This window comes from Lepisma saccharinum, chromosome 14, assembly GCF_977018435.1.
Source record: "Lepisma saccharinum chromosome 14, izLepSacc3.1, whole genome shotgun sequence".
NCBI lineage: Eukaryota > Metazoa > Arthropoda > Insecta > Zygentoma > Lepismatidae > Lepisma > Lepisma saccharinum.
The window spans coordinates 53,498,968-53,525,292 of record NC_139242.1 but is presented as its reverse complement, the minus strand read 5'-3'; the positions used below and the strand labels follow the sequence as shown (position 1 = coordinate 53,525,292).

General features: G+C 38.1%; 1 protein-coding gene across 3 annotated transcripts in view; it reads left to right on the top strand.

Moving 5' to 3' along the window:
* Window positions 1-26,325, top strand: part of LOC145998888 (mitochondrial adenyl nucleotide antiporter SCaMC-like) — a 100,921-nt gene that overhangs the window by 62,099 nt on the left and 12,497 nt on the right. For all 3 annotated transcript variants that reach the window (XM_083135603.1, XM_083135602.1, XM_083135604.1), the window contains 3 exons: window positions 21,795-21,953; window positions 23,615-23,875; window positions 25,244-25,411. In XM_083135603.1, the coding sequence (XP_082991729.1) occupies window positions 21,795-21,953; window positions 23,615-23,875; window positions 25,244-25,411 (588 nt within the window). The remainder of the gene's footprint in view (window positions 1-21,794; window positions 21,954-23,614; window positions 23,876-25,243; window positions 25,412-26,325) is intronic.

Here is a 26,325-nt window from a genome sequence, read left to right as displayed (position 1 = left end):
AAACTGTAGCAACACAGAAGCAGTCTTTTTGTCGATTTTCTATTGTTGTCTTTATTATTGTTCTCATTGTAGTATTTGAAAAATTTCCAGGGCGGAGAAAGTACTAGGGTTCGATACGTTAGACCCATCCCCAAGAGCCAAGAAAGGGGATATACAGAAACTTCATCCCCTTCAGATACCACCCTTCTTGACCTGACAGATGTATATTTTTTCGCCACCAATCCCATTGATTTTTCACTTTCGATATATTCCTTGTGTTGCCCTAAAAAAAAAGACACGAGTATTCAGGTGCCATATTCAACCACTGTATTTTTCTCAGGCTAAGGTAAATAGAAGTAATAAATACATAGAAAGTGAGAGAAAGAGAATTAAAGCAGGGAACAATTTGTGTCCACTATATTTGCCTTCGACTATATAAATAGATGGAAATTTTTGCTTATCTAATCTTATGGGCCTCCTGTTTTACGAACTTCCTCAACGGTTAGCAGTAATGTAAAGTAAAGTGCTCCCCTGTGCTTAGCACGACGCCATGAAGGCGTATAGGGGGTGTGGGGGTAACGCCCCACACTTTCTTGATCCGGTCGTGAGTGGGGGTGATGTGATCAGCATCACGCCCCTGACCGCCTTTACCCCCCAGGGTTTCCCCCAGGTACCCATGTTATTCGACGCTGGGTGGGCGACTGTTCAAATTCTGTTGTATTGAAATCAGTGGCGGCGATTGGATTTCAAAACAGGGGGGGGGGCAAGCCAGTATATTTGCCATTGCTGATAAGGTTTAGCATACTGCGGGGGCAGAAGTAGCGAAAAGTGAGGGGCAACTGATAGTTTATACTTTTTCAACACTGAAGGTTTGACACATTTCATATGCGTTAGCGCCAGTCAAGTGCTATCAGAATGAATGAATGATGATGGTATTAAGTCGTTGAAGCACGGTTTGTCGTCACCTATGGGGAATGGTGACATCAAAGATGAATGGTTAATCAGTATTAAAGCCCACGCCAGGAAAAAAATCTTAAAAATGAATGCTTTGATAGTGTATAATATATTATGTTCAATAATTTAGTGCAGGTATTGTACATGCACATTCAAATTTAACGCAACTTGTATCGATGCAAGCGTATATGATCAATTTTTGTAATTCACAAGTGAATGTTTTTAACAATTTAACAATTAAAAATTATAACCACTACAAGATTGATTATTGTTACTAATTCATGTAATTTAACATAACATATTCATTGCTTCTTTTCTCTTAGAAGGTTAAGGAACTCACTTGTGATAATTATGATTTTTAAATATATAAATATATATATATATATCAATTAAGAAACTCTTTCTATTTATTCAAATGCATTAAATTTCATCACTATGAATTTAAGTACAACATACCTTGTTAGCAGTAATTACACTCCACTGGGAGAATATTTTCTTTCATTTTCTTCCATTGAGAGCACTTGTCATTGGAATACCGCTCAGTGGAATTTCTTTTGTTATGCATATCTATTGTGTGTAGTAGATTCTCGGAAGAGCTGTGAGGGTGGAAGCTTGGATGTTTTGTTCATTCGTAATTGGTAGAGATTCTTTGAGTTCTATATTGCAGAATGGAGAACCGTCCTGTAACCATTATGGAACTTGTTTTTGTTTATTGGATTTGACAGCACTTAAAAAATTGCCACTTTAAGTAATGCCTATTTATGACCATAAACTTTGCAATCTTCGACTCCAAATGTAATGTTTGGTAAGGCAAGACTTTCAACAGTAATGTAGAATTTCCGAATTTATTTTATCTGATTTGTCATTTGTCAACACACACACACACACACCATAACCGAGGTATACTTCAATTTCCTTCGTTATGAGTATCGTCGCGATGAACAAAGAAAAATGTATCTAAAGACGACGCGGAAGACTTAAAATGCAAATACAGTATACCCATAAGAGTTCCACAATAAATACTAACTGTGTAATTGCAAGTAGTATTCCCAGAGTATTTCTCTTTGAAAGGTGTTCATTGCACACCTCGATTCGTGATTGAAGATTTTAAAGGAGGGGGCAGGACAGGTTAACGAACTCGGTGCAGCGGAAATAATTACCTTCTTTTTGCAGCGGATAATGCATTATTGCATGCCCCTCAGCTGTAACGACAATAAGAAGGGTGTCTGTGAAATATAGCAGTCGGCCAGTTTTATGTTCATCGTCCGTTATGAATCTCTGATACAATGTGACGTAATTATATATAAATTGATTTTCCTCATATGCTTGCCACCAGACTAAGTTTTCGTGTTGTTTCCGTACATAATCTGCTTTAACTTATTGAGTCCGAGGCAATACAAACTGTAAAAAAGGGACTGAACAATTGTCTTGGACTTTGCCATCTGTTATCCACCTGAAAACACTTCTTTCGGTCCAAATTCTCTTATCTAGAGCGACATCGCACGTTACAACAGTAGTAATTTTTCATCAGTTTCGAAACTTGCTTCCTGTATTGTTTAATACTTAGGAAGCGAATACATAGGAAGAGAATTATCGTAAAATAATATAGGCTACTGTACGTCCTGGCTCATTTTCAACTTTTCGAAACTTGAGATAATTTTTTGTTCATAAATTATATTGTCAATATCAGAGGAGGTATGTGGATGTAGCGATTTCCCCTTTTGTCATTTCGATAAACAAACTGAAATTTTGAATCGCAATATCTCCGGTAAATTTAAGGAATACAATCAAGTCTGTAGTAGTTATACGGCCAACAGTGGCGTCCCGGTGGGGGGTCATAACCTCCCCCCCTCTTTTGGTCCAGAATTCCAAAAAAAGAACGTCAAAGGCAGGGAAAGGTAACAAAATTAGGACTTGAAAATATAATGTGATCATGATTGAGCACAATGCAGAATGATTTTACGCTGACAATATTGATAGGGACCAAGTCGGGAGACGTAACTTTGGGTGACGCAGTACTTCTAGGGAGTTGCCTGTGATTTTAATCGGCGCTACCTTGACCCAATTCATGAGTGGCCCATGTATTCCCTATTGAATTATTATTATTATTATTACAAATGGTAACGGTGGTTTTTCATTTTCTCGGAATCTGTATCATCCTGACTTAACATGTTTGTGTTGGGAAGGCAGTACTTATGTGTATGTGACTTCGTTGGCATTTTTAATTTCAATCATTTACGCCAAAGAAAATATAATTACTTTCGAGTAAAAATACGGGCAATGCCAGCTCGAGAATAACTTATATCATCCAACTTGTCCTTTGTTGTGTCTCGGTTATCAACGTGAGAAGATGGTTTATTGGATCCATAGTGACGTTTGTTTTTGAATGTTGTTTACTGCGAACCCCACACGTAAATCACGCCACAGGATGCGAAACGTTCAGTTAATAAATGCCATGACCCTGTTTTCACAGGGTTTTCGACCTGCGTACGATGAGTGCGAGACTTTGGCTCGCTTAAATTTATCTGTGCCCTCTGCCCGATCGTCGCGAGAGGAAAATGCCACTGCCACCACGTGAGGACTCAAGATCATCGGGCTGTGATGAAATATAGTATACAAGAGGAAGTGCGTTACAAAATTGAGTAGCTTCTGTTCTTGGAAAGGCCATGAAAGTTACTATGGACATTGTGTGTTGTCGTTCATATCTGGATTATCCACATCTTACATGTAATTTGTGACTGTCGGTTACCAGTGTTCGGGGTGAAGGCCACCATCAGGTTCCCCTCCATGTAAACTTGTCTCCCATTGGGTAATTCGAGGTTGCCTCTTTCTACTTGGACCCTTTGGTAGCTCTGACTACAAACTGGCCAGGGTGATGTGTCGCGGTCGCGGGGCAGATATTTTGTCAACACGCCACGAGAGGGTACGGATGGCACCATAACGGAAAGTGACAAACCTTGGAGTCTTGCAGGTTAATTCTGTTGAGTTAATAGGGAAATAATGAAAAACTTAGTTAAATAAATAATTTTGTAAGTTAAATAAATAATGTTGTAGCCGTAAAGCTGCGGGCCAGCAGTGCTGTGCTGCAGTGCACGTGCATGCCTCATACGTACTGCTGGTTACTGATATACCGAAGTATAATTTCGTGGATATACCGTACCGTGTCAGCCTAAGCAGTCTCGGTTGTAGCTGATTTATGAATTGGCAGTTTCATTTACATTTTGCTATGAAGACATTTTTGCCTCTTACTTTACCAACACATAGTTGCAGTGTCTTTATTTTGCTGAACTTGGTACGAACTCAATTCCACGTAGTCCATCCCGCTATATCCACTCATACTCGCGATTAGCCAAAAGTGACAATACCTCTGTGGGACTTGTGCTGCGTCAATAAATAAGAAACCAAAATCAATTACGAGATGTCCTTGACCCAACTAGAGCGGTATGGGTTACTCTTTACATAAATGATAAAATCATGGAAGTTGCAAACTTGAAATGAACGATTACATTAAATTTCTACCCGAATATGCATTATAAAGCTGTTCCATAGTATTCCCAATCAGTAGAATGAATGAATTCGTTGAAAGCATATCAATTTTCGCCAAGGAAAAAACATTCAAATGTGCAAAATTTCGTCCCTTACCCCTACGTCTAGAGATACCGTCTGAACAAATTTTCCACATACAATACACTGTCTGTATTGCGATAGTGTTTTGGTTTACATCGCCGTCTCCAAATTTCTAGGTTAATCGCAATGATGGTGAAGACGCGTTGACAACCTCCTGACTTGCACAGCATTTCCGTAGGTCCATCCACAAGGATTGTACAGCCAATACTCCGCAACGTACTTTATACTACATTAATCAGGCACAACATTAATGTTGCGTAATGAGAATTCGCAGACTCGTAAATCTCGAGAGCGGAAACTTGTCCCGTGTTGAATGAGTTGAGCGAATGACACAGTGACGTGTTGGAGTGGGTATTGCTCGCAATATGGGTCAATAGGAAATTCAGAGCAGGCGTGTAAGCGAGAAATCGGGTCAAAGACTGAAAAAGTCCTTTCCTTTTTTTCTAAGAATTGACAATATACGTTTGGACAGATTGTTATGATCCTGCGATAAATATCTAGGTATAGTGATACATGCGGGAATACATGTTTACGTCTATCGTTACTCAGATTTACAGTTGTCTAACGTTAAAAAAAGAAATACAAACCTAGCTTCCAAATTGCTATCTGATGTATCTGAATTAATTTCTGTTTTAACTTAGCAAAGATGTGTTCGAATGGCCAAGTCGAACGATTAGCAAAGATGTGTTCGAATGGCCAAGTCGAACGAATAAGGCGGGTGCTCCACGTATTCGTTGTGTGGTTAATCTACTGAAGAGCCACGGGTTTTGATCTGGTGCCTGATTTCGTGACTAAATGCTGCTAAGTTGCGGCGAAACATAATAGGATTCCCATGCCCAACTACAGAAAGACTTTTACATGTTAAATAGCAGGCAGATTGTGATTTGCTTTTTTCATTCATTTTTGGATCTGCTTATTTCCACCTCAATTCAGCAGACATATTGCGTAAAGCAGTGTGATCGCAGGTGCTCCTGGGAAACTTTCATTGGTACATTTTCGTATTATCATGCACGATAATAAATGGAAAGCGGAATATTTTGCATCTGGACGAACTCTTATCAGTAGTTAATGCATTCTTAATGGAATTGTTTGTTACATATGAAGTACATGGTCATATAGGTGAGCCCCTTAAGTAAGATCTTGTGAACACGCAGATTGAGGATTGATTCTTTTAAAGTTGGATCTATAAGTATTACCGTGCAAATTGTCCATTACCATGATCGTGCACTTTATTTGACCCAATAGGAGCTTCAAGAATTAAGATAAAACTCAAAACAAGCTGCAGACAACTTCTGCACCAGCATACATAAATATCCATCTCTTAAAAACCCACAGGATGCAAGAGAAAAATTAATGAAAACAGTCATGGACAATTTGCACGGTAATACATGTAGATCCCACTGTACATCATACCTCTTCTTAGGCATTGTTGAATCACTTATCGATGACTGTGGCGCAACATGAGGATAACGTTTAGAGGTGTTTAACTTCATTATTTTATATGTCCAGTCAGTCTGTGTAGACTTGATTGGTATTTGTTGTGAACACCAAGATTTATTGTTACGCTGTTGGCATTTGTTTCTCAAGCATTCTTGTTTATGACCAGACAAGCCTCTGATAATCTGTGACGTCATCACTTGAAGCAACTGATAAGCATATGCAACGGAGGAACTATTTTATACTGCGCATACTCGCTTGTATGAATGGGGAGATTTCAGTCGATTCCCAGTTGAATATCGTCTCATACCCTTAGGTATGGGGGGATCGTTACGATATGTAGCATTTGTCAAATGCTGGGCTTGAATTGCTCAAGCTAATTTTCCACTTTGCAAAAAATATCCTTGCAATTTTCCTTCCCACAACTTATTTTCCATCTCTTCCCCTTTGCATTCCTATTTACGGAAGATAGATTGCGGTACTGGTTTGAATAATATTATTCAGTTTGTTCCTATATGATCTTCATTCCTCTACAGCTTTCACAGCAACTTAGCGATCTGGTGATGCTCTTCAGTCGAAGGTTGCCTGATCTTCCCTTTATATTTAGATGTGGTTTTTGCGAAGGGTTTTCGCAATATGCGCATGCTGTAGACATTCGATTGTTACTCAGTCCACCTATTTGATTGATTTGTATTTTACTTCGCTTTTCTGCCACTATTGTCTAATCGCCTATTTGATTGATTTGTTTTATTTTACTTCGCTTTTCTGCCACTATTGTCTAATCGCAAAGGTGAGGATGAGTGATATGATGAAATTCATGAAGGAACATTCACAGACACGCTTTCCCAGACCAGGAATCGAACCCGGTACCCCTTGCGGATATATGTATTTGAACTGTTAATTTAAAGACTATAGCTACATCGCATGTAAAACGAATAGAAAGTTTTCAATACATTTGCAACCTGCACATTAGAGCTTTGAGGTGCTGCCCCTATATCCAGAACCAAGGCAGGGCACTTCAATTATATTTTTGTTATTAGCGCCTCTTTTCTGTCAGTCGGCTAATCGCGGCTATGAGTATTATTGGTGATGAAATTGATGAAAGGACACAGGGCGGAGAGCAGATCGAAAGTATACCCTGGCCATCCAGCCGTAGCACTTGACTTGTCATTGGTTGGATGACTTGATTGGATTTTGCGGAATGCGGAAGAGCTGATAAAAGACGAAGCGTCTGCTGGAATTCCATGGCTCTTCGGTGAAAGCTTCAGGTGCGCAAATTGCAGGGGGAGGAATTCGAACACCCTATTATTGAAGTATGGAAGTGGTGAAAGGACAGACTGCACTTCTTGGCTGTTCCACAATTTAGTTCAAGTTCTTTTGCATGCTGAAATCTTGTCGAATTACTTTCGTAATTTTTTGTAACTCTTGCAATATCATTGATAAGGATGCCGAGATAGCTCTGACCGGATTAATCGTGTTCTGTGTTTTGCAACTTGATATTTATATGTTGATTTTTCGTTTTGGTGAAGCTAATTGCTTGTATTATCGAAAGCTGAGCCGCAGTATAAAAATTCATTCTCTTTACAGTAAGTGTTTTTTAGTTGATTTTTTAAATTTTGTTTTTGAAGCTCACGATAATGTTATTATATTTGTAAAACCGGCCATAAATGAAGATAATGCCTTTATATAGTACGTTCGAAGAGATTGCATTTCACAATTATTTTGCATAATTGTTCTTGTAATTACATGACGATGGAAAATACTTAAATAGGTTCATAATAGGTATGAATATTGTATTGTATACATTATCATCTTTATAGTTGTGTGTATAATGCGATGTACAATCAATACGAGACAAAAATGTCCCGTCATCTTCATTCAATTTTTCTGTTCAAGAATCTAAGCAAAAAGTGGAACGAATCAGCTGACAACCTGTGCTAAAATCAGTACAGTTCGGTTTCATAAAAACATGTAGGATGTGAGAAGTTTCAATGATAGTAACAACACTGGCATTCCCTTACCCGAAGGTTCTTTGGCGCAGCAACAACTTTTCTCTCTGTCCTGGGTGCGCACTCGTGACTTTCCATACCAATTTCCTTCATCTTGGTGCTCCTACAGGTCTCTTAACATCAGGTAGGGCCACAGTTTGCCTGTTAATATTTGTGTGCCGCTCTATACAGTCCACACATTCTGATGAACACCACAAGAGGACTCTGTCGCAGCCAGATCTGTCAACCAAAGAAGTATGAGGGAACCGTGCAAAGCGGATGTCGGGACAGCTTGGTGATTGGGCAGGATGCGAATCATCCAAGTGGCGGGGTGTTGCCATGCCAATGACTGTTCCTGGGCGGAAAAGTCGCGGTCAAGATCATACAAATGTTTCCATGCACTAAAGAGATTGTCATTCATTATATTCGAATGTTAACATGTTCTATGAAGGTTTATTCATGCAGTGTGATTTGTAAATTTAATTTACACTATACCGCTGACCACTCGATAAGTCAAGTTGTACCTTGTGTATTGCATCGAAGTATGCGCGCACCGAGGGGGAGTTATGGGGATACCAACCCCTTTTGATATAATTTTCCTAAATTAAATATTTCTATTGAACAATATATATCTTTCCATCGGTTGGATCCCCACTTCTCCCTTGAACAATGTATAGGCCCTCTTATGCATTCAATGCGACGATTGCGAGCCTGAACCGTAGCTAGGGCGTTTCTTTGTGATTCCGTCGTCAGTTTAATCAAATTGTCGTTTATCCTCGTCGTTGCGATTAAGTGAAAGACGAGCCACGCAAAATAAAACTAAATGTGACCTCGAGTGAGTGTTTAGATGGGACCCAACACATTTCGCGATCGCTCTTCATAGAGAAGGTGGTGCAGTCAGCAAGCACTAGCCTTTACATTGGCTTTCTTGTCAACTATTAGTTATAACGTTGGGCTTGTCTGGTATCGGAACAGAAGAAAAAACTGCAAGCTACTTCTGGGAAGCAGTGTTCTTTTTGGCTTTGCGCATTGGCGATATTTTTTTAATGATCGAGATTGTGGCACGTGGTTGAACCCTACCTTAATTAAGCTGATGTAATTGTGTGATGTTGACGTCACGTGTCCGAGACTGAACTGCTTGCTGTTTTGACGCGGCGGGAAACGTGTTCGCGTCATTTCATGTTGAGCATAATGCCAGATCACGTGTTGCGATCGTGGACTGTTCGTTGCCAAGGTGACGTCTATTGTGCGTGGTTCTCATACTTTAGTTTCGTGATCTTGGAGCGAATCTCTGCGAATAATTGTCTCGCATAGGCTGCGGTCCACCTTTTTTTCGCCATTGGACACTGGGCTTATGAAGAGCATTCTTGGAGGTTGAAACAGTAGCAGCCAACTACCCTTACTGTTATGTCTTTTGTTGTCATCTCTTGAATACATCGTCGTAAACAACACCTTGAATTACTAGTCGCTCGGCGAATATTCCTTCATCGATTTTGTCTGATCATGATTCATTATCGTCGTGACTGACCTAAAGATGCATAAAAGTGGCGTAAAATTATATAAAGGGGGGGAGAGCGCAATGTATGTACATAATTATACCAACCGGATCTCACTTTAAACTGTATGTCCAGTCCCGATTAGCCTTTCTGTGCATAAAGTGGGCTTAAAAACAGGATCCAATCAAGCAGTAATACTTAAGATGGCTTCTGGCCTTGGAAGAAGTTCGAATTTCAAATTATTTGGTCTACGTTTAAATGTAACTAACTGTTGATCTCCCGGACGGAATTGGTAGCATAACGTGCTTCATTGGAGGATCCGAGTTCGAACCACAGCCGTGCATGAATGTCACATCGCACATTCTTATCGCGAGCTGTGGTTAAAGCACTTAAAATATCCCAAATGGAATATAATATAACGTGTAAGATGTATATCCGGGCATTAAGGATGACAGAAGTAATCAGTTTCCAAACTTTTGATATCCTAATAAAAACAATAAAAACTTTGCGATGTTTGCATGAAATTTCATTCGGATTTGATACTTCACATTCCTGCAGCACGTGCTTCAGAGAATGTGGCTAAAGGGTAGAAGGAGATCCTTGTAATGAGGTTAAGGATACAGAAACACAATGAATTCCTGAGTGGAGATTGAAGGACGTGTCTGTTTTTCCGCACCTTTTCAGGTAAAAGCTGTTGGGGAAAAAAAGTGTGACACTTGGAGGTAATTGCAACCCTTGATGACATGAATGCCTTTTCTTTGCCCTAGACTGACTGCTTTACGTCGGGGTTCTACATCTACGTTCAATGACGACGGTCGGAATAAACGATGACATGAATTTTTTCGAATCGATTGATTTCAACCGCGAAGATGGAAATGGGCAATAATATTCATGGGCCCGACCCTGTGGCCGAGTGGTTAACATATCGCGCTGCGACGCCAAGGGTCCCGGGTTCGAATCCCGGTCGGGCTTGGTTGTTTGTGAATGTCCATTCATCAATTTCATCATTTCGTCACTCATCCCCATCTTCGCAAATTAGCCAAGAGGTACAAAACGCGAAGTAAAATAAACTAATTCAATCAATCAATCAATAATATTCATGAAGGGATATTCGCAAAGAACACCCATGCCCATGCTGGGAATCGAATCTATGTGCTTTCTTTCACTGGCCAATTGATTGTAACATTTCACTCTTTGACGGCGCTAGATGCTGCTTATAACCTGCCATTTGATTGGTTCGTTTGCAAGCGTCAGTACTTGGCCCCCCTTATCGCTCAACACTTGAGCAACCTTGACGTTCGTTTGCAAGCGTCAGTACTTGTGGTCATCCTTATCGCACAATACTTGAGCAACCGTTCGTTCTGACGTCGCCGGGGAAAGCTTTTATTGTTAGGCTAAATGCCCAAGTTGTTAGGTTAGGCTAGCTAGGTTTAGTTCTGTTAGCATAAATAGTACATTTATAAGAGAGACCCTCAGTACTTCGGTCTGAAAGTTCCTGTATTCTGTTGAAGCACAATTAGTGAGGGAATGTAAATTAGAATTTGTCAAACTAAAAAGACGCTAGAATTTCGTGGCGAAACTAGCAGTCTTCTTTGCTCTCGGTAACTTGTGATATAGCCTATTCTACAATAGGGACATTGTGTGAAATATCTGAGGGAGAAGTCACTGAACAGGAAGATTTGTGTTTAGAAGAGAATGCGTATTATCGAGTCAAAAGCCTAACGATACAACCGGTTATCTTCCGTAATATCTGCTTTGGAAGCAACGTTGCCATATTTTGGCGTCTGCGATAAGGCACAACGATCTCCTTGCTTATCACATGCTCCAGGGTTTTCCCCAGAAGGATTGAGTCAGGTTACTCCCCCCCCCCACTGCAGTTTAATATGCGCTTTTGCGAGGCAGTCAACCACGGGTAATTTTTCTGAGAAATTTAAAACCGGTTGATTCGCAGGGTTAACGCTTATGAACTTCGAACAGACATGGAAATCAAGGAAACTACTCTCTATCCGCCGCAAGAATAAAGTTAATGTAAATATAAAAGGTGTGTAATTGTGCCCCGCAGGACCGGTTGAGGGGGGGGGGGGCGAGCCGTGCCGCTGCCCAGAGCGGCAAATTTGAAGAGAAGAAGAAAAAAAGTTATAATATTATATTATATAACCTGGAAGTTAATATATGCCAACACGCAGGTTTGAACGAACATATCAGTAGTCTCACTTTAAAATCACAGAGTACCACAAGGAGGGAAAGCAGATTCGATGCCTTAACTCCGGAGGTCTAGGATGCGCTCCTTCAAATAATTGGCGACAATAAAACTGTCCAAATGGTCGCACATGAGGCTCAGTATATTGCAAACCAGTTGCCTGGCTTTACCTTCCTTTGCTCACTAGTTATCTGGTATGACTTCTTATTCCACGTAATGTAATGAGCAAATGTCTTCAAGACATTAATCTACGATGTGTTAGATGCTGTTACATGATTTCTTGCAAACATATCAGCGCTTAGAAAAAAGCAGGAGTGATGAAAAAATTTCAAAGTTTCTCACACGCCACTTCTCCCTCCCCCACTCGTGGAGGCGTCGAGGGGCGGCGACCTGTGAGAGTCCCGGTTGATGAGAAAGAATTGGCGTCGAATTTAGGTATAGATGATCGAAAGATAGGCAAAACTGTACAGGCCGAAATCGAAAGAAGAAGCATTTTGAGTATGATGAAACTGTTGAAGATACACAAAAGCTGTACAAAGTTGATTTTTATTACCAGGTCCTAGACGATTATTTTAGCTCCAAGAGAAAGATTTGAGCAGCTTAAACAACACAGTGAATTTTCGATTTCTTTTATGATATTAGTAAGCATAAAGATATGCCATCTGATCTTTTGTCTGAAAAGTGTAGAAAACTTGCCGGGATGTTAACACATGAAGGCTACTGAATTAAAAGATGAACTAAAAGTGCTCTCGGCTATAATAAAACAATTACACCAAAGGAGACCTTAAACTGATAAAGGGTCATGATTTTGCACCTAATGCGAGTGTAGAACTTTTTAACTTTGTCGGTAATCGTAACAAGTGTCGAACGAAGTTGTTTTTTTTTAATTAAGGCTAATAAAAAGATACTGTAATATTACATGTAATTTTTTAAAAAATTCAATCATATTTCACAGATCTACAACGGTAAACATATGAAGTCAAGTGTTCATTTCTTTCCTAATACTTGTTACATTTAAGATAACGTTTAAGAGAGAGAGAGAGAGAGAGAGAGAGAGAGAGAGAGAGTGAGTGAGTGAGTGAGTTAGTTAGTTAGTTTTCATATAATATAAAATTAGTGTCGCATTTTCTAAAGTTTAACTGTGATCGAGCGAAGTACATATTGACTTGGTTCTTATAACGGGCAGAGAATGGTGGGATTCGAGGGAATTTTTTCCACTTCTCGGGAACGGCGTTGTTTGTCTGTGGGGTGGTTGAAGTCACGGCTGGAATAATCATTGGTTAAGGAGGCAATGGTCGGAGTGCGTTTTGTTCTCAGGTTGGGCAATTGTAAATAAGCAAACATTGTGCAAGATCGAACACATACACCACAGGCCCCTAAGTTCGCTTGCAACTAGTGTTGCCCACGGGACGAGACGGGACAGGCTTTTAAAAATTCGAGACGAGACGAGATCGATCATGTGTCCCGAGACAAACTAATATTTTCGAGACGAGACAGCATTTCACAGCATTTCCACGAGACGAGACAGGCCAAAGTCTCGTCTCGTGGGCAACACTACTTGCAACATGTTGCGAGGCCTCCGTAATGGCGTAGTAGTAACGCTCTTGCTTGGCAATCAAGGAATCCCAGGTTCGATTTGGTTAACCGCATGGGTATCATCATATGGTTTTGAAAAGGTTGTTTCAGAAATACGACTGTGTCCCAAATCATCCCCCCCGAAACATTACACTTCAAGTGTTGGCCAATATGACAAGGTTTCCAGCTGTGGGTGAGAGTGTGTGAAGGAGAGGGGTTTATCACAAGTAAGGAGACAATACTTTTATTACTTAAAAATTCAGTGCAACAATCTGACACAAAGAAGCGATAAAGAATCAAGCACTTGTTTGGTTAATTTACTCACATATACTTTGTTTTTGAACATGATTTATAATCTGCTGTACTTGCATTCGAAATTTACTAAACAAATGCCCAAAATACAGTGCTGGGTACTATCTCACATGCCACGCTCGTTTCCTTTGCGTGGCTTATTCATACAAGCTTATATGGTCACATGTCTAGCGCGTGTCAGGCTATCGCTCTCAGTAACGTCGTATTTATCAGGACTCGATGAAAATAGGTGTAAGTGAGCGCAAATTCTAACGATACTTCTTGAATATCTTACTACACTTAGAAGGTTCGATTTTTTTTTTTTTTTTTTTTTTTTTTTTTTTTTTTTTTTTTTTTTTTTGGTACTCAAGAGTGTGTCGTGTCGCATTTCCTTTCTGCGCAATTTCATGCATGCTACACTTGAAATTCTGTAACCTATCGGGGCCTCGTTTTATTATATATTACTTTTGGGGTTTCTTTTTAGAATTGGGGTGGATTTACAGGTCAATCCTTGTTGCCACAGTCTTATGAAGGGCGAAGACATGTCTAGGCGGCTGTTTCTTGGGACAGTCACAGAGTCCCATCGCCGCTGTCTTGTTTCTGTTGAAGCAGGTGTCATAGTAGCAAACGTAGCCGGGGTATTTTATGCTGACTGATTTTATTGTGTGATATTGTTAAATAATACTTGAAGTGAAAATTCATGGATGCAATATTAGGTGATGTTCTTTAGTATTTTTCGAACTTGAGGAGGTTGCGCCTCCCACACTCCCATTTCGAATATTGCTATGGTATTTTTTGTAATTACCCTGTATGAAACAATCTGCTCGTTAAAACCTTAGACTCTGTCATTTCTGGCTTTTGCACTAATGCAGCCTCGAAAAAACAGCTGTTCTTAGAGCAAGCAGTACACTCTAGCCTTTCGACGGCTTAATATTTGCAAAAAGAATCAACGAATGCGGTTGCTTATAAAAAGGCAGCCTTGAAAGATCTTAACCTCAATAACTTTCTGTAGGCTACTATATCACATTGCAGTTGAAGAATGTTGTGTGTAGTACTTCCCACAAGTTAGTTGGAACTTGTCGCATGTCCAAAGGCGGTTACGTAACCCTAGGTCCAGGAATGAACGCATAAATAAACAGCTGACTGAGAGCAGGAAAATAAACCTCAAGGTTTGCCAATTGAAACTTTAAGAAAACTGAGAGGACCGTGAAGTTGATTTCCGTATTTCATTACCTAGGTATTTCTGTTATGTCCATATTTACAAAATCAGGCAGAAGTGCCTGTTGATGCGTTCTGTGTATGTGGACGGATGTTTTCAGTATGTCAAATTTCGACACACACACACATACATGTACAGTTACGGACAATTCTGAGTTGTAATGAACACAATTATACTTACTGGGATTGTTACAACCCAGAAGTGTCCATGACTACACGTATGCGGAACTAAATGTTGCTCTTGTTTGCTTGATTTTTATTTTTCGGGTCAGAAGATAAATCTGGTTACAATATTGGAATACACACAGTAACTAATGCTAAAAAAAAATACCGCGACATATCAATACTAGTTTATGTAGGTATAGTAATCCCAAAAGAATCTTCACATGTAGCCTCACCGTAGCAAATTTAACAGCAAAGGGCGATTCATTATTAAATGGCACGTGAATATGAATTTTTCGAAGGAAGTTTATCACACTAAATACTCATTCAAATCTCATACTAAGTATTGCTGCAATAAATACATAGAATACAGATCAACAGAATACATCAGTAAAGAATCCTGCATGCCCCTAAGAGCTGAACACGAGTAATGTTAACTTTGGAGACAGACAGAAGCGAGCCAAGTTATACGGATGATGCAGGAAGCGAGTCTACGCTTCGATATCCTAAATTGTCCTACCCCTAGGTTTATTTTTGTTCCGTCGACGTTGCTTGTTCCCGGTTACCCCAAGGCACGGCTGTTGGTCTTGTTTCATGCAGTGTGTTCAGGTTGTTCTATCATACCCCCCCCCCCACTAGTATTTCAAGTTCATTACAATGTAAGCAGACAATTAGTGCATCATGGACGAAGCTTTAGAAGGTATGTTAACATAATTAGCACCCTTTTCTGAAGGTACTGTCGTGTAATGTTCCAATTGAAGTTGAGAAGGCAATTCTTGGATGTTGCCATCATCATCAGTAGACTGTTATATGATTGGATAGACAATTGAGATTTCGTACAGTATTATGGAGAAGTACAAAATTTAAAGCAGTTAATTTAGTTTGCAAGTGGAATTCCTCTTTGATTGTGTTATTTAATTTCCGATGTCTTAAAAATTTTCCGTTATTTGTGACCTTTCGTTTACAGAACGAGAACACGAGTAGGCTAGGCTGATCAGCTGGGAAGCGAGGTTTCGTCATCGTTCCACGAAACCGCTACGTAACACTGACGTCACGCACCTTCTTGCAACGTTGCCGAATGCAGCTCAGCTGGAATGAACTTGAACCTCTTTTTTTTTTTTTAATAGAGTAGACAATATGCACCACTCCACCAGTTGTTTACTTTGTTTTCTAGTTTACCTGAGGTGTGTGCAGAATGAAAACTGTGTCACAGATTAATTATAGTCGTATCATAACCCATTAACACTTCTCGTGAATTAAGTAATCTTTGGTTTGTTGCTTCACCAAGGATATATAATTATTGGCTTCACTTAGTTAATGCATACAAACAACGTTTTTTCTTCTACATACATAGGCGAAAGTTTCTGCCTGTAGCCCATCCTATTGTTACTGAAATAAAAAATGAAATATGCTGCGAGACATTGTCTAGACCTCCAAAACCGGGGCCTTTTTATTGTTTTTTAACTGCATGAAAAATTGATGGAAAGCTTAAACTGCTTTCTCTTGTTTAATTGAACGCTTTAGACATATTTTCTGGTACAGATTATAGAGTGTGAATTTTGATATTCTCGAATTACATTTTGAATTGCAGGTTCACGAACAAATGACGCTGCGGGTGAAAGTTGTACTCGAACAGAATGTGAAGGTCTTTTGCAAGTTACAGATTAGTCTGCTGAGTGACGAAATTGTGTACAGAAGTTAACTTTCCTCGTGTTTGGGCTATTCTAGGTCAGCTGCGTAAACAGTGATCTAAATCTGAACTTAAGTGACTGCGCTAGGAACAAAATATGCTACGGAATTAACTGTTTGTAACGGTATTTGCTTTGCCGTGGCCTCAGATAATGAAAAACATTTTCCTTCTGCAATGTCGGAAGTTCCCACTTAGCTTTTCACCAGCCCGAATATTCCCGTCACATGATACAAGAGCATTACGTACATTTTAGGTACATGCAATTGTTTTAGTTTTATTAAACTACATGGGCGTCCGGAAGGGGGGGGGCAAGGGGGCCGTGCCCCCCCCCTGGAAAATGAAAGTCAACCAAAAAATATGTATTTCAGACATATAATTTTATTTTAGCCACAATAATTTGTGTTAATTATTTCATGAACATCATAAATTCAAATTTAAGCAATGTTTTTTAGGGAACAACACTATTTTGGGGGAAATTTTGCCTTCGTTTGCCCCCCCCGGAAAAAAAATACCTTCCTTGCCCCTCCCTGGAAAAAACCCTGCGTACGTCAATGTTAAACTACTTAATAGGGAAAATATCGTAAGAGAAATCGAGAAAATGTCTGTATTTGTCGGATCAACGTAAGATCTACTTAATCGAAAGTAGAAACATTTCAATATTTTGCATTCCTAATTCGCGTTCTATTTTGATAGGAATAAGCAGCTGGGGATAACCCAAATCGTTCAAGGAATCGGGCCTTTGTAAATAGGCCACGTCGAAATAGTTACGGGACCTTCGCAGATGTCACAAGGAAATATAGATCTGCAGCATGTGTGATCGCAAGGTCGCATTCAAAGGCCTTCTTTATTAATATCTGCCATTCCAGCATTTCAGAAGTGCGTTAGCAGTTTTTTAATGTATTCTATATCATTATTTTCCTGCGTGTGTGCTAGTCATGCTATCAAAAGAATTCGAAGCCGCTTTCTTGGTTGAATTCAACCGAACCATAAGCATCTTTGACAGGCATTTGATGACAATGGCGTGTGCCATGTTAATCACGCCGATGAGGATACATGACAACAATTGATTCAATTAATTGGCAAATGAACAAAAGTAAAAGTGTCAGTTTTATTCTATGCCGCGCTAATTAACCTCTGTACCCAAAGCTGTGATTAAAGCGACACTCAACTGCCCACGACGCAATTTATAGTGCAAATTATACGTATTACTGGTATTACTCTGTAATGAATACGGAACTGACTTGAAATTACCCTATCCACACAACCCTCTTGTTGCCCAGATCTAAGGCAAGCCTCAAATCGCAGGTCGTTGATCTCACCCGCTGTCCTACATAGAAGTGCGCTGCCACTAGAACAAAAATCAATATTTGAGGATTTCCCCGCCTTAGCGGTTGATCGTAGTTTCTAGTACAATTAATTTATTAGCGTTTTTAGTATTGTTTTCAGTCTGGCATTTGTATTCAGTATAAGTAACGAGCCCAGTGTAGTGATGAAATAGGTGTCCTTCATCTGTTTTTCTGTCGACATAATAAATCTTGCAATAGAAATAACATGAAATTAGGTTATGTTATTTTTGTTTAGCGTAGGGAAGTTCATACGAAACGTTAGTGTACAAATCCCTAGCGACTTATTCTAACGTATTCATGCATTTATTTGTTTTTCCTACAAATCGTGACTTTTCGTCCACACCTAAATCTGATTGGCTGCAGCTTGACGTATTTCGGTAGCCGCGAAATGTTCAGCTGTTTGCCTACAATGGAAGTCGAAAGGTTTTATTCGATTAACTATGGAATGGAGAGCGACTCCGAACCTGTTGTAAGTAGTATGCCCCAATTACTATTGAACGATCGCACAAATTTGAGAAATAATGTTTTGTTGAATATTTGAATAGTATTCCTGTATGAGCGAGGGAACTATATTGGAGTATTTATGGAACCTGTTCTCGGCACTATCACCCGCTCGCAAATTCATATGACAAAAGTAGATTTACATCACTTTTAGTTCAATCATGGATCATACCAGTTTTGCTGCGATAATTGAGGTTAACAAAGAGGTTCGAGTTGACATTCAAACAATAGTGAAATCACTTGTGAAAGGGTATGATGCCTACGTAAGTGATGGATAATAAAGTATTTTTTTAACAACCTGATTATTTGAAGTCATGCACGAAGTTGTCCAAATGAAGGTATAGTGAAGCTCATAAGATGCTAAGAAGCTGCGGGTTATATACATCTGGTGCAATTCTCTATGGAATGCAGAGCGAAACCAACTACTGTTCATTTTTGTAGCTTGCGACACTTCGCATTTTTTGAGTGACATAGTGGTATGCAGGCAGTATTTTTTGGAAGAATAAACACAAAATCACAATTTTCTTTGAATTGAAGAATATCATTTGTGTTAGTAGCCAAAATTGTTATTTTACTTCCTGATTCCTGAAACACTTCAATTTCAAAATTATGTATGTAATCTGCCTTGTGATTGTCACTTCCTACAAGGCACTATAGATCGACCACAAGGAAAAAAACCTTGGGAGGACAAGTCCCCGCGCAGCTTTCCCTTCTTCCCTCCACCTTGGGCCATAAGGAAGCATGGTCCAATCTCCCCCTCCCCTACTCGCGGGGGTACGGTGCACAGGACTCGCGGGTCTGCGCAGGTTGTTTTGCTCGTGGTTCCACTATATCCACAATTACTCTTGCACATAATGGAAATTATATGATTTTAGTTTTCAACGAGAAAATACTCCTGTAACTGTCATTTATATTTTGAGGAATATATGTGTGCATTTTGGGAGTAGAGGAAAGAGGTATTGATAGGGAATCTAGGGTTCTCGAGATATATAGGGAAAAAATAATTATGCAGCCGATTTAAATATAACTGGGAATAAGTTAAGGAAAACAGGATTTCAGTTACTGTGATTAGCATGTAACTCACTTGCTCACTAACAATTCTTGCATGCTTATTTGGCTGCAGGCGTATTTGGCTTTCATCAGACATTGAGGGGAATGGGCATTTTAAAATAATATTGTCAGGAATTTGATAATGGGACAAAAAATAAATGGATCCAATAACAGTATGTACACACTGCAGATATTCGCAAACACTTCCTTTTAAGGAAATGTCTGTATATGCTTGTGCCAAATTGTGGAAAGTCTTATTGGTTCTGAAGAATGATCAGTAATAGGCATGAGTGTTGCCCTGCCCTACCACATGAATATTGTGTGTATGTGTGTGTGTGTGTTAATCACAATGTGAAAACTAATGGATAGAATTTGACATAGGATCACCATAAATATTCACTTTAACAAACCATAAATTGTTCATAACTCAAACCACCATCTCTGTTAGTGAATATTTATCCTCCTGGATGTAGGGAAGGTCACAACCTGAAAAAATTTGACATTTGCAAGAAATTACACTATTTTTTAATGGAAATAAAAATATCCATCCAATTTATAACTGAATGCTATGGCTTTTTTATGACAAAGAGGACAATCATCTTTCCTAAATTTAATCATCTGTGAAACTGTTCTTTTTTATCAGATGGAATGCTTAGGTTGTTTTTTTTTTCGGAATAATTTGATTGCCGTATGTAGTTGTTATACATTTTAAAAATAGTAGTGTTTGTGTTGTGACCATGTTATCTGCAGGACTGTTGGAATGTGATTTGTATCATATAATGGGTTTATTTTTTAATGGACAGAAAAAGGTTTACACTTTTGTCTTTGTTGCTGCTGTTGCTATTCTGTGTCTGTCAAAATTTGTTTGTGATGGTTCTGGTTAATATTTGTTTTTTCCGCTCTATATTTTCCTTAACTATTGTCTTGTAAAGTTTGTTAAGCACGAAGAGACAAACACTTTTTTTTTTCTGGTGACCAATGAAATGTTTTATTTTGGACAATGATATCCCACTATCTCCTCTATATTCTGCCTAGTTCTATTTCACTATAAGGAATAGTAATTGTTGTCAGACTACTATGTTGATGTAAGAAGATAAATTGTCAAGTTCAAGGTAGCTGGTCATATATTGGACCTGTTTTTAGTTTTTAAAATTGCCACTATCTAATTTACATAAATTTTCCAATTTCTCATATGATTTTTTCCATGTAAAGAAAGAAGAGAATATATACAGTTCAATAGAATGATGCAAATAAGTGTCTCTGAAAAGTGTTTGCATAGGTATTGTACATAATTGCATGCAAAGTACTTTAGTTGGGAAAATTAATGAATGGACTGAACTTCAAGGCAATGTAATTGTGTGAGAACCAAATTGACGTAACTCCAATTTACAGGGGAGAGAGAAATGTGTATTATTAGTAATAAGCGTGACTAAAAATAATCTGTAAATTGGAGATAATTGTCTAGAGTTAACCATTAATTAGAAATGATGGAATTAAATCGATCTGACTCCAGAGTAGATAGGTTAAAGAAAACCAAAAACTGCATTTTTAGAGTTCTTTCTCTGGTTCTTACATGATATGAAATAATACCGGGGTGTTCAAAAAAATGTATACACACTTTAAAATGGAATAGCTGCTATATTATTGTATTACAACAATACAACGGGAAAAGTTACAACATAGACACAGTTTCTGCGTGCAATTACAATAAGTGCTCAAACTGCAAAACACCAGCCTGCAAACACCTTTGCACATAATGCAGTACATTCCTGATGACATGTTCCAGAGTAGCCACAGGGATTGCTGCACAAGCCATTTCAATTTCATGGCGTAGGTCCACTAGTGACTGTGGCTTCTTACTGTACACTACGTCCTTGACAGTTATGCCTCCAATACCACTTCAGAATGTTTTTTGCACCTCAAATGACAGCCGTGTTTACGCCATCACTGCACTTTCTCAACTTATTGTAATCGCCTTGCGCAGCACATTGCGTCGCTGAACACTAACGCTATCTGTTGCTGATTCTGAATGATAGTACTACTCGTTGAACCCGTAGCCAACATGAACTGAAGCGTATTGCATGTATGATATGCTTTTAAAGTGTGTATACATTTTTTTGTAAACCCTGGTACATATAAAATTAAATATCACAACTTTCAATTATGTTTGTCCTGTATGTTATAAAGTTAGGTCTCATTACTGTCAAAAAATGTTTTTTTTTACATGTGTAACCAAGTCTGCCAAATTGATATCTAACAATGCATTTTTCCATCTTGCAGTATCTGGACATTGGGGAAGATATGAATGTGCCAGACGACTTCACCCAGGCTGAAATGATTACTGGTATGTGGTGGAGGCATTTAGTGTCTGGTGGTTTTGCAGGAGCAGTGTCGCGAACGTGTACAGCACCACTCGACAGGTTGAAAGTATTCCTTCAGGTAAGTCTTCAATATTGCATAACATTTTGATCTGAAACACTGCAGTGTTGCATGAATTTGAACCATGTAGATCTGGTTAGGTTACAGCTTTTACAATGCCATACATATAATTTATTCTTGACCACATATGTTGCGAAAAATCCTGCTGGTTTTAAGCCATGTCTTTTACTTATTAACAACACCTACTGTTGTGATTTTCCTGAGCACAACTTCAAGGTCGGACTTACTTATACTCGACCAATGTTTCACTGATAAAGGAGGACTGTTAACCACTTGCTTCAACCTCCACCCCTCCCCTCTTTTCTTGCACCCCATAGCATTCTGTCAATGCTGGGAGCCTAGGAATTTGAAATGTTGCCAGATTTCTCAACATTTTCTCTATTATTTATATGTAAAGTTTCATGAAAAACTTTTTTTTCCATGAGGGTAGTGTAAAAAGGGGGAGGTGCTTGTTCATAAATGCAGCATTTTTTTTTTTTGGGCAAATTCTCAGTGTAGTCACATTCGTACAATTAATAATATAACTCTTAAAACATTGAGTATTAAAATGGCTTAGTCACTAGAGAAATAAATTTCAGCATCAATATGATCCTCACATTTATTATAATTTTCATAGGTATACATATTATGAGCTGTGGGTTTGGAAACTGATAGCCCTTTTAATATTGGAGCCCTAACTAATATGAGTTTTTGAGTACTTTCACCTTCTTGAACTCTTGTTGTACAAAGTGGTGCCAGAACTGGATGAAGTGTATGTCTTCCATTGACGAGAATTATACATGCAATTGATTGCATCCTGGTTCAGATCCACTAGGTAACAAAAAGTAATCAAATCACATTGATTGCACACTTTGGTTAATCCACTTTTCCAGGTCTTTTATACATTCTAACAGTAATAAACTTGATTAATAATAATAATAATCTTTGCTTGTGGACCCATGCTTTAAAGTAGGTATGGATTATTGTGTGAACAATAGGATATCAATGAGACAAATTCCTTCATTTGTTAAATCAAGCCATCATGGTGTTACTGTTGGCTAATAACTGCATGCAATGATATATTTTGGTACAGAAACAAATTTGCTCTTTAAAAATGCCCTTCATTGAATTGCCATGATGCTAAATTTAAGTTGTATGCTAATTTTGAGTAGTTTGTTACATAATGTTGTGATCACTTGCTTCAAGTATAATTCTGATACATGTTGTGTAACTTTAATAAGCTATATTTAGGTTTACAACCACAGTAGATTAGTGTACTTTGTGTACAAATGTATATCTTTATTATTATTTTTTTACATAATTATATAGTTTTATCACAAAGTTTTCTCTGCTTCTTTTGTTTTGTTTATTTTGATAGTTTTATTATTATATAATAAATTAAGGAGTAGTTTTCAATGTTGATCAGTATTGGACTTTAATTTCATCATTAGAAAATGCAGTCCTGAAATGAGTTCTTGCACAACAAATATCTGTATTAGTTAACTGAATACCAGTCAAATACTTACCTGACTACCAGTTTTTCTATTATTCATTTTTTAAATGTCTATTATATATGCTTTCACAATTAAAATCCATATTTGTGGTGAGAGAATGTGCTAGTTGAACATTAATTTGTATGTGCTATTTTATAGTTGTATGAACAATCCTACTTTTCTTTCCAGGTCCATGGATCTAAAAAAAACATGTCCATAATGAAATGTCTGAATGGCATGTTGCAAGAAGGAGGGGTAGCAAGTCTTTGGAGGGGGAATGGAATAAATGTATTGAAAATTGCACCTGAATCTGCGTTGAAGTTCATGGCATATGAACAGGCAAAGAGATTGATACGTCGCAATAGCACAAGAGATTTGTCCATCTATGAGAGATTCGTGGCTGGGTCCACAGCTGGCGGTTTTAGCCAAACAGTAATTTATCCATTAGAGGTAAGATTTACATTACATTCTCCTTTACATACAACAGTATGCATACTGGAAATATGCATGAATTTTGACACCAGTGGCATTCACTCTGGTATCCATGAATTTTTTTGATAAGCATGACTTGTTCTGCCTTCTTGGTTTTCGTCAGAATAACAATTTTTTGAATATTATGTACACACTCTCAGACTGATGGTAACATTTGGAAAATTACCATACCAATTTGTGTGATCTTTTTCAAAAATCTAGTGACAAGGAATGTAAATGACAAAGATAACCTTGCAAACATTCTCACATTTAAGATGAGGAATATTGTGTTTAAAAACTAGAAAATTCATTTTCTAAATTGACAAGCAAACTTGCTCACCAGGTAAAGGAATCTAATGATTGTGTGTTCTAAGGTGATAGAATTATACACCCTCACCTTTTTCTCATGTGATAGCCAAGCACTCTTAGTGACATTGTTGTCTTCGAAGGTGGTGGTTTTTTAAATAAACAAAATTATTTGCATTTTATTTTGACCAGATATTGTCATAAACCATACAGTATTGTGTACACTAGAAATATTAACCTTGCACCTTCTAAAACCTGTAATTGTACAGTGTGTTTTAAAAATCCTGCAGGATTCTAAAAAGCTACAAGAGTGGGTTCATTACAATGAAATATTTTGTTTTTACACAGAGGAAAATTTCAAATTTTCTTCTGCCCATGCTTCTGAATGACATGTTTGCAGGTGATCACGTGATTGCAAGATGACGCCAATGCAGGAAAAAGCCCAATGCATGTTAGTTTTTAACTGAAAAAAAAAAAAAACCAACAGACAAAAGTAGCCAGAATGTACAAAATGTTTAAGGCTACAGGAAAGCATAGCAGATTTGCCATGTAGAGCACTCAGAAACTCAATTCTTTTATTCAAACTAAGATCGCAAGTGTGTTCAGACGTGAATGGTACCCAGCTGGAGATCTGGCAATGAACCAAACCACATCAGACATTAGTTTTAAAGTTTCCTCTGTGTGACAAACACTATTTTATTGTAATAAATTTATTACTTTAAAAGTTAACGGTTTTTAGAATACTGCAGAATTTTTAAAACACACTGTACTTAATTTTGTTCTGTGAACAATGGGTAAACTTTTAATGGTGTGGTTAAAACTAATTTTTGCTTATTTCACTTTACAAATAAAGAGATGTGAACCTCCAAAGGAAAGCATAACAGAGAACATATTTATGTAAATGATGTTAAGATAACCACAAAATAGACGTATAAGAAGGGATATATTGTAGAAGTTGTATGCTAATTATAAGGTTCACTAAGCATAATTTAGTTATACTCTAAAACTGGCATGTTTTAATCAATCTGTGTGTTATTGCAGGTTTTGAAGACAAGGTTAGCCCTAAGGAAAACTGGCCAATACAAAGGTATACTGGATGCTGCAAAGCACATATACTCAAAGGAAGGTTGGAGGGGCTTCTACAGAGGATATGTACCAAATCTACTTGGTATAGTGCCGTATGCTGGAATAGATTTAGCTGTTTATGAGGTGAGACTTTCTACTGTGTATGGGGTATTTTTGTTTAGTGAGAGTTACTGATACCTATTAAATATATGGACTGTGATTTGAAACATCATTCCCATGGAAAAATTAATTGGATCATTTACCTCCATAATTAATGTGTATAATCGCATCACTGTAATTATAAAATGGATTGGTAAAATTTTTGAAGTTCGTAGTAGCATTTGCAGAAGCCCAGAAATTCATGTTATGTTCGGATTGTAGACATGTCAACTGATTCAGTAAGAAGAAACTTATTTTTTCCAATTTTAAAGAGTAAATTGATTTGTTGGAAATGTATAAATGGAATATAGTAGGTTGGGTTGTTTTGGAGCTTTAGTTTTTACCATTAGCCACCTTGTGTGTATGCGTGTCTACTTGTGTACTTACAATCTGAAGGTTCCTGGTTAGTCCTGGGCATTCCTTTGAGTTGCTTCATCAGGTTCATCTAGTCATTATTATCTTTGCAATTAGGTGAAGAGTGGGTAAAACAACATGGAATAATAATAATAGTGTAGATAATGTACTATATACAAACATAGAATTGTCAAATCTGCACCCATGAATTACCAGCAGGGTTGTAAATCTTTTTTGGTGTCAAACACTTGACAAATGTTCCTACTATCAATAACCTGATATGCCCCTTTGCCCCGTTAGGTATTATGGTGTATAGTGTAGGTGGACTTTTGTCATGAGTTGTAATGGTACAGTTTTCAATCCCCAACCATACTGTACCTTTAGGGGAACTTAACTCAGATGGTTGTGATTTGAGCTGATTATTAAGTAGAGCCTTCATACTAAATGGGAAAACCTGTAGGGTGTAGACATAATTGGACACACAGATAACAATAACGGGGCTTATTATAAGAGAGATGTAACTGCTGATATATGAAGATTGTCTC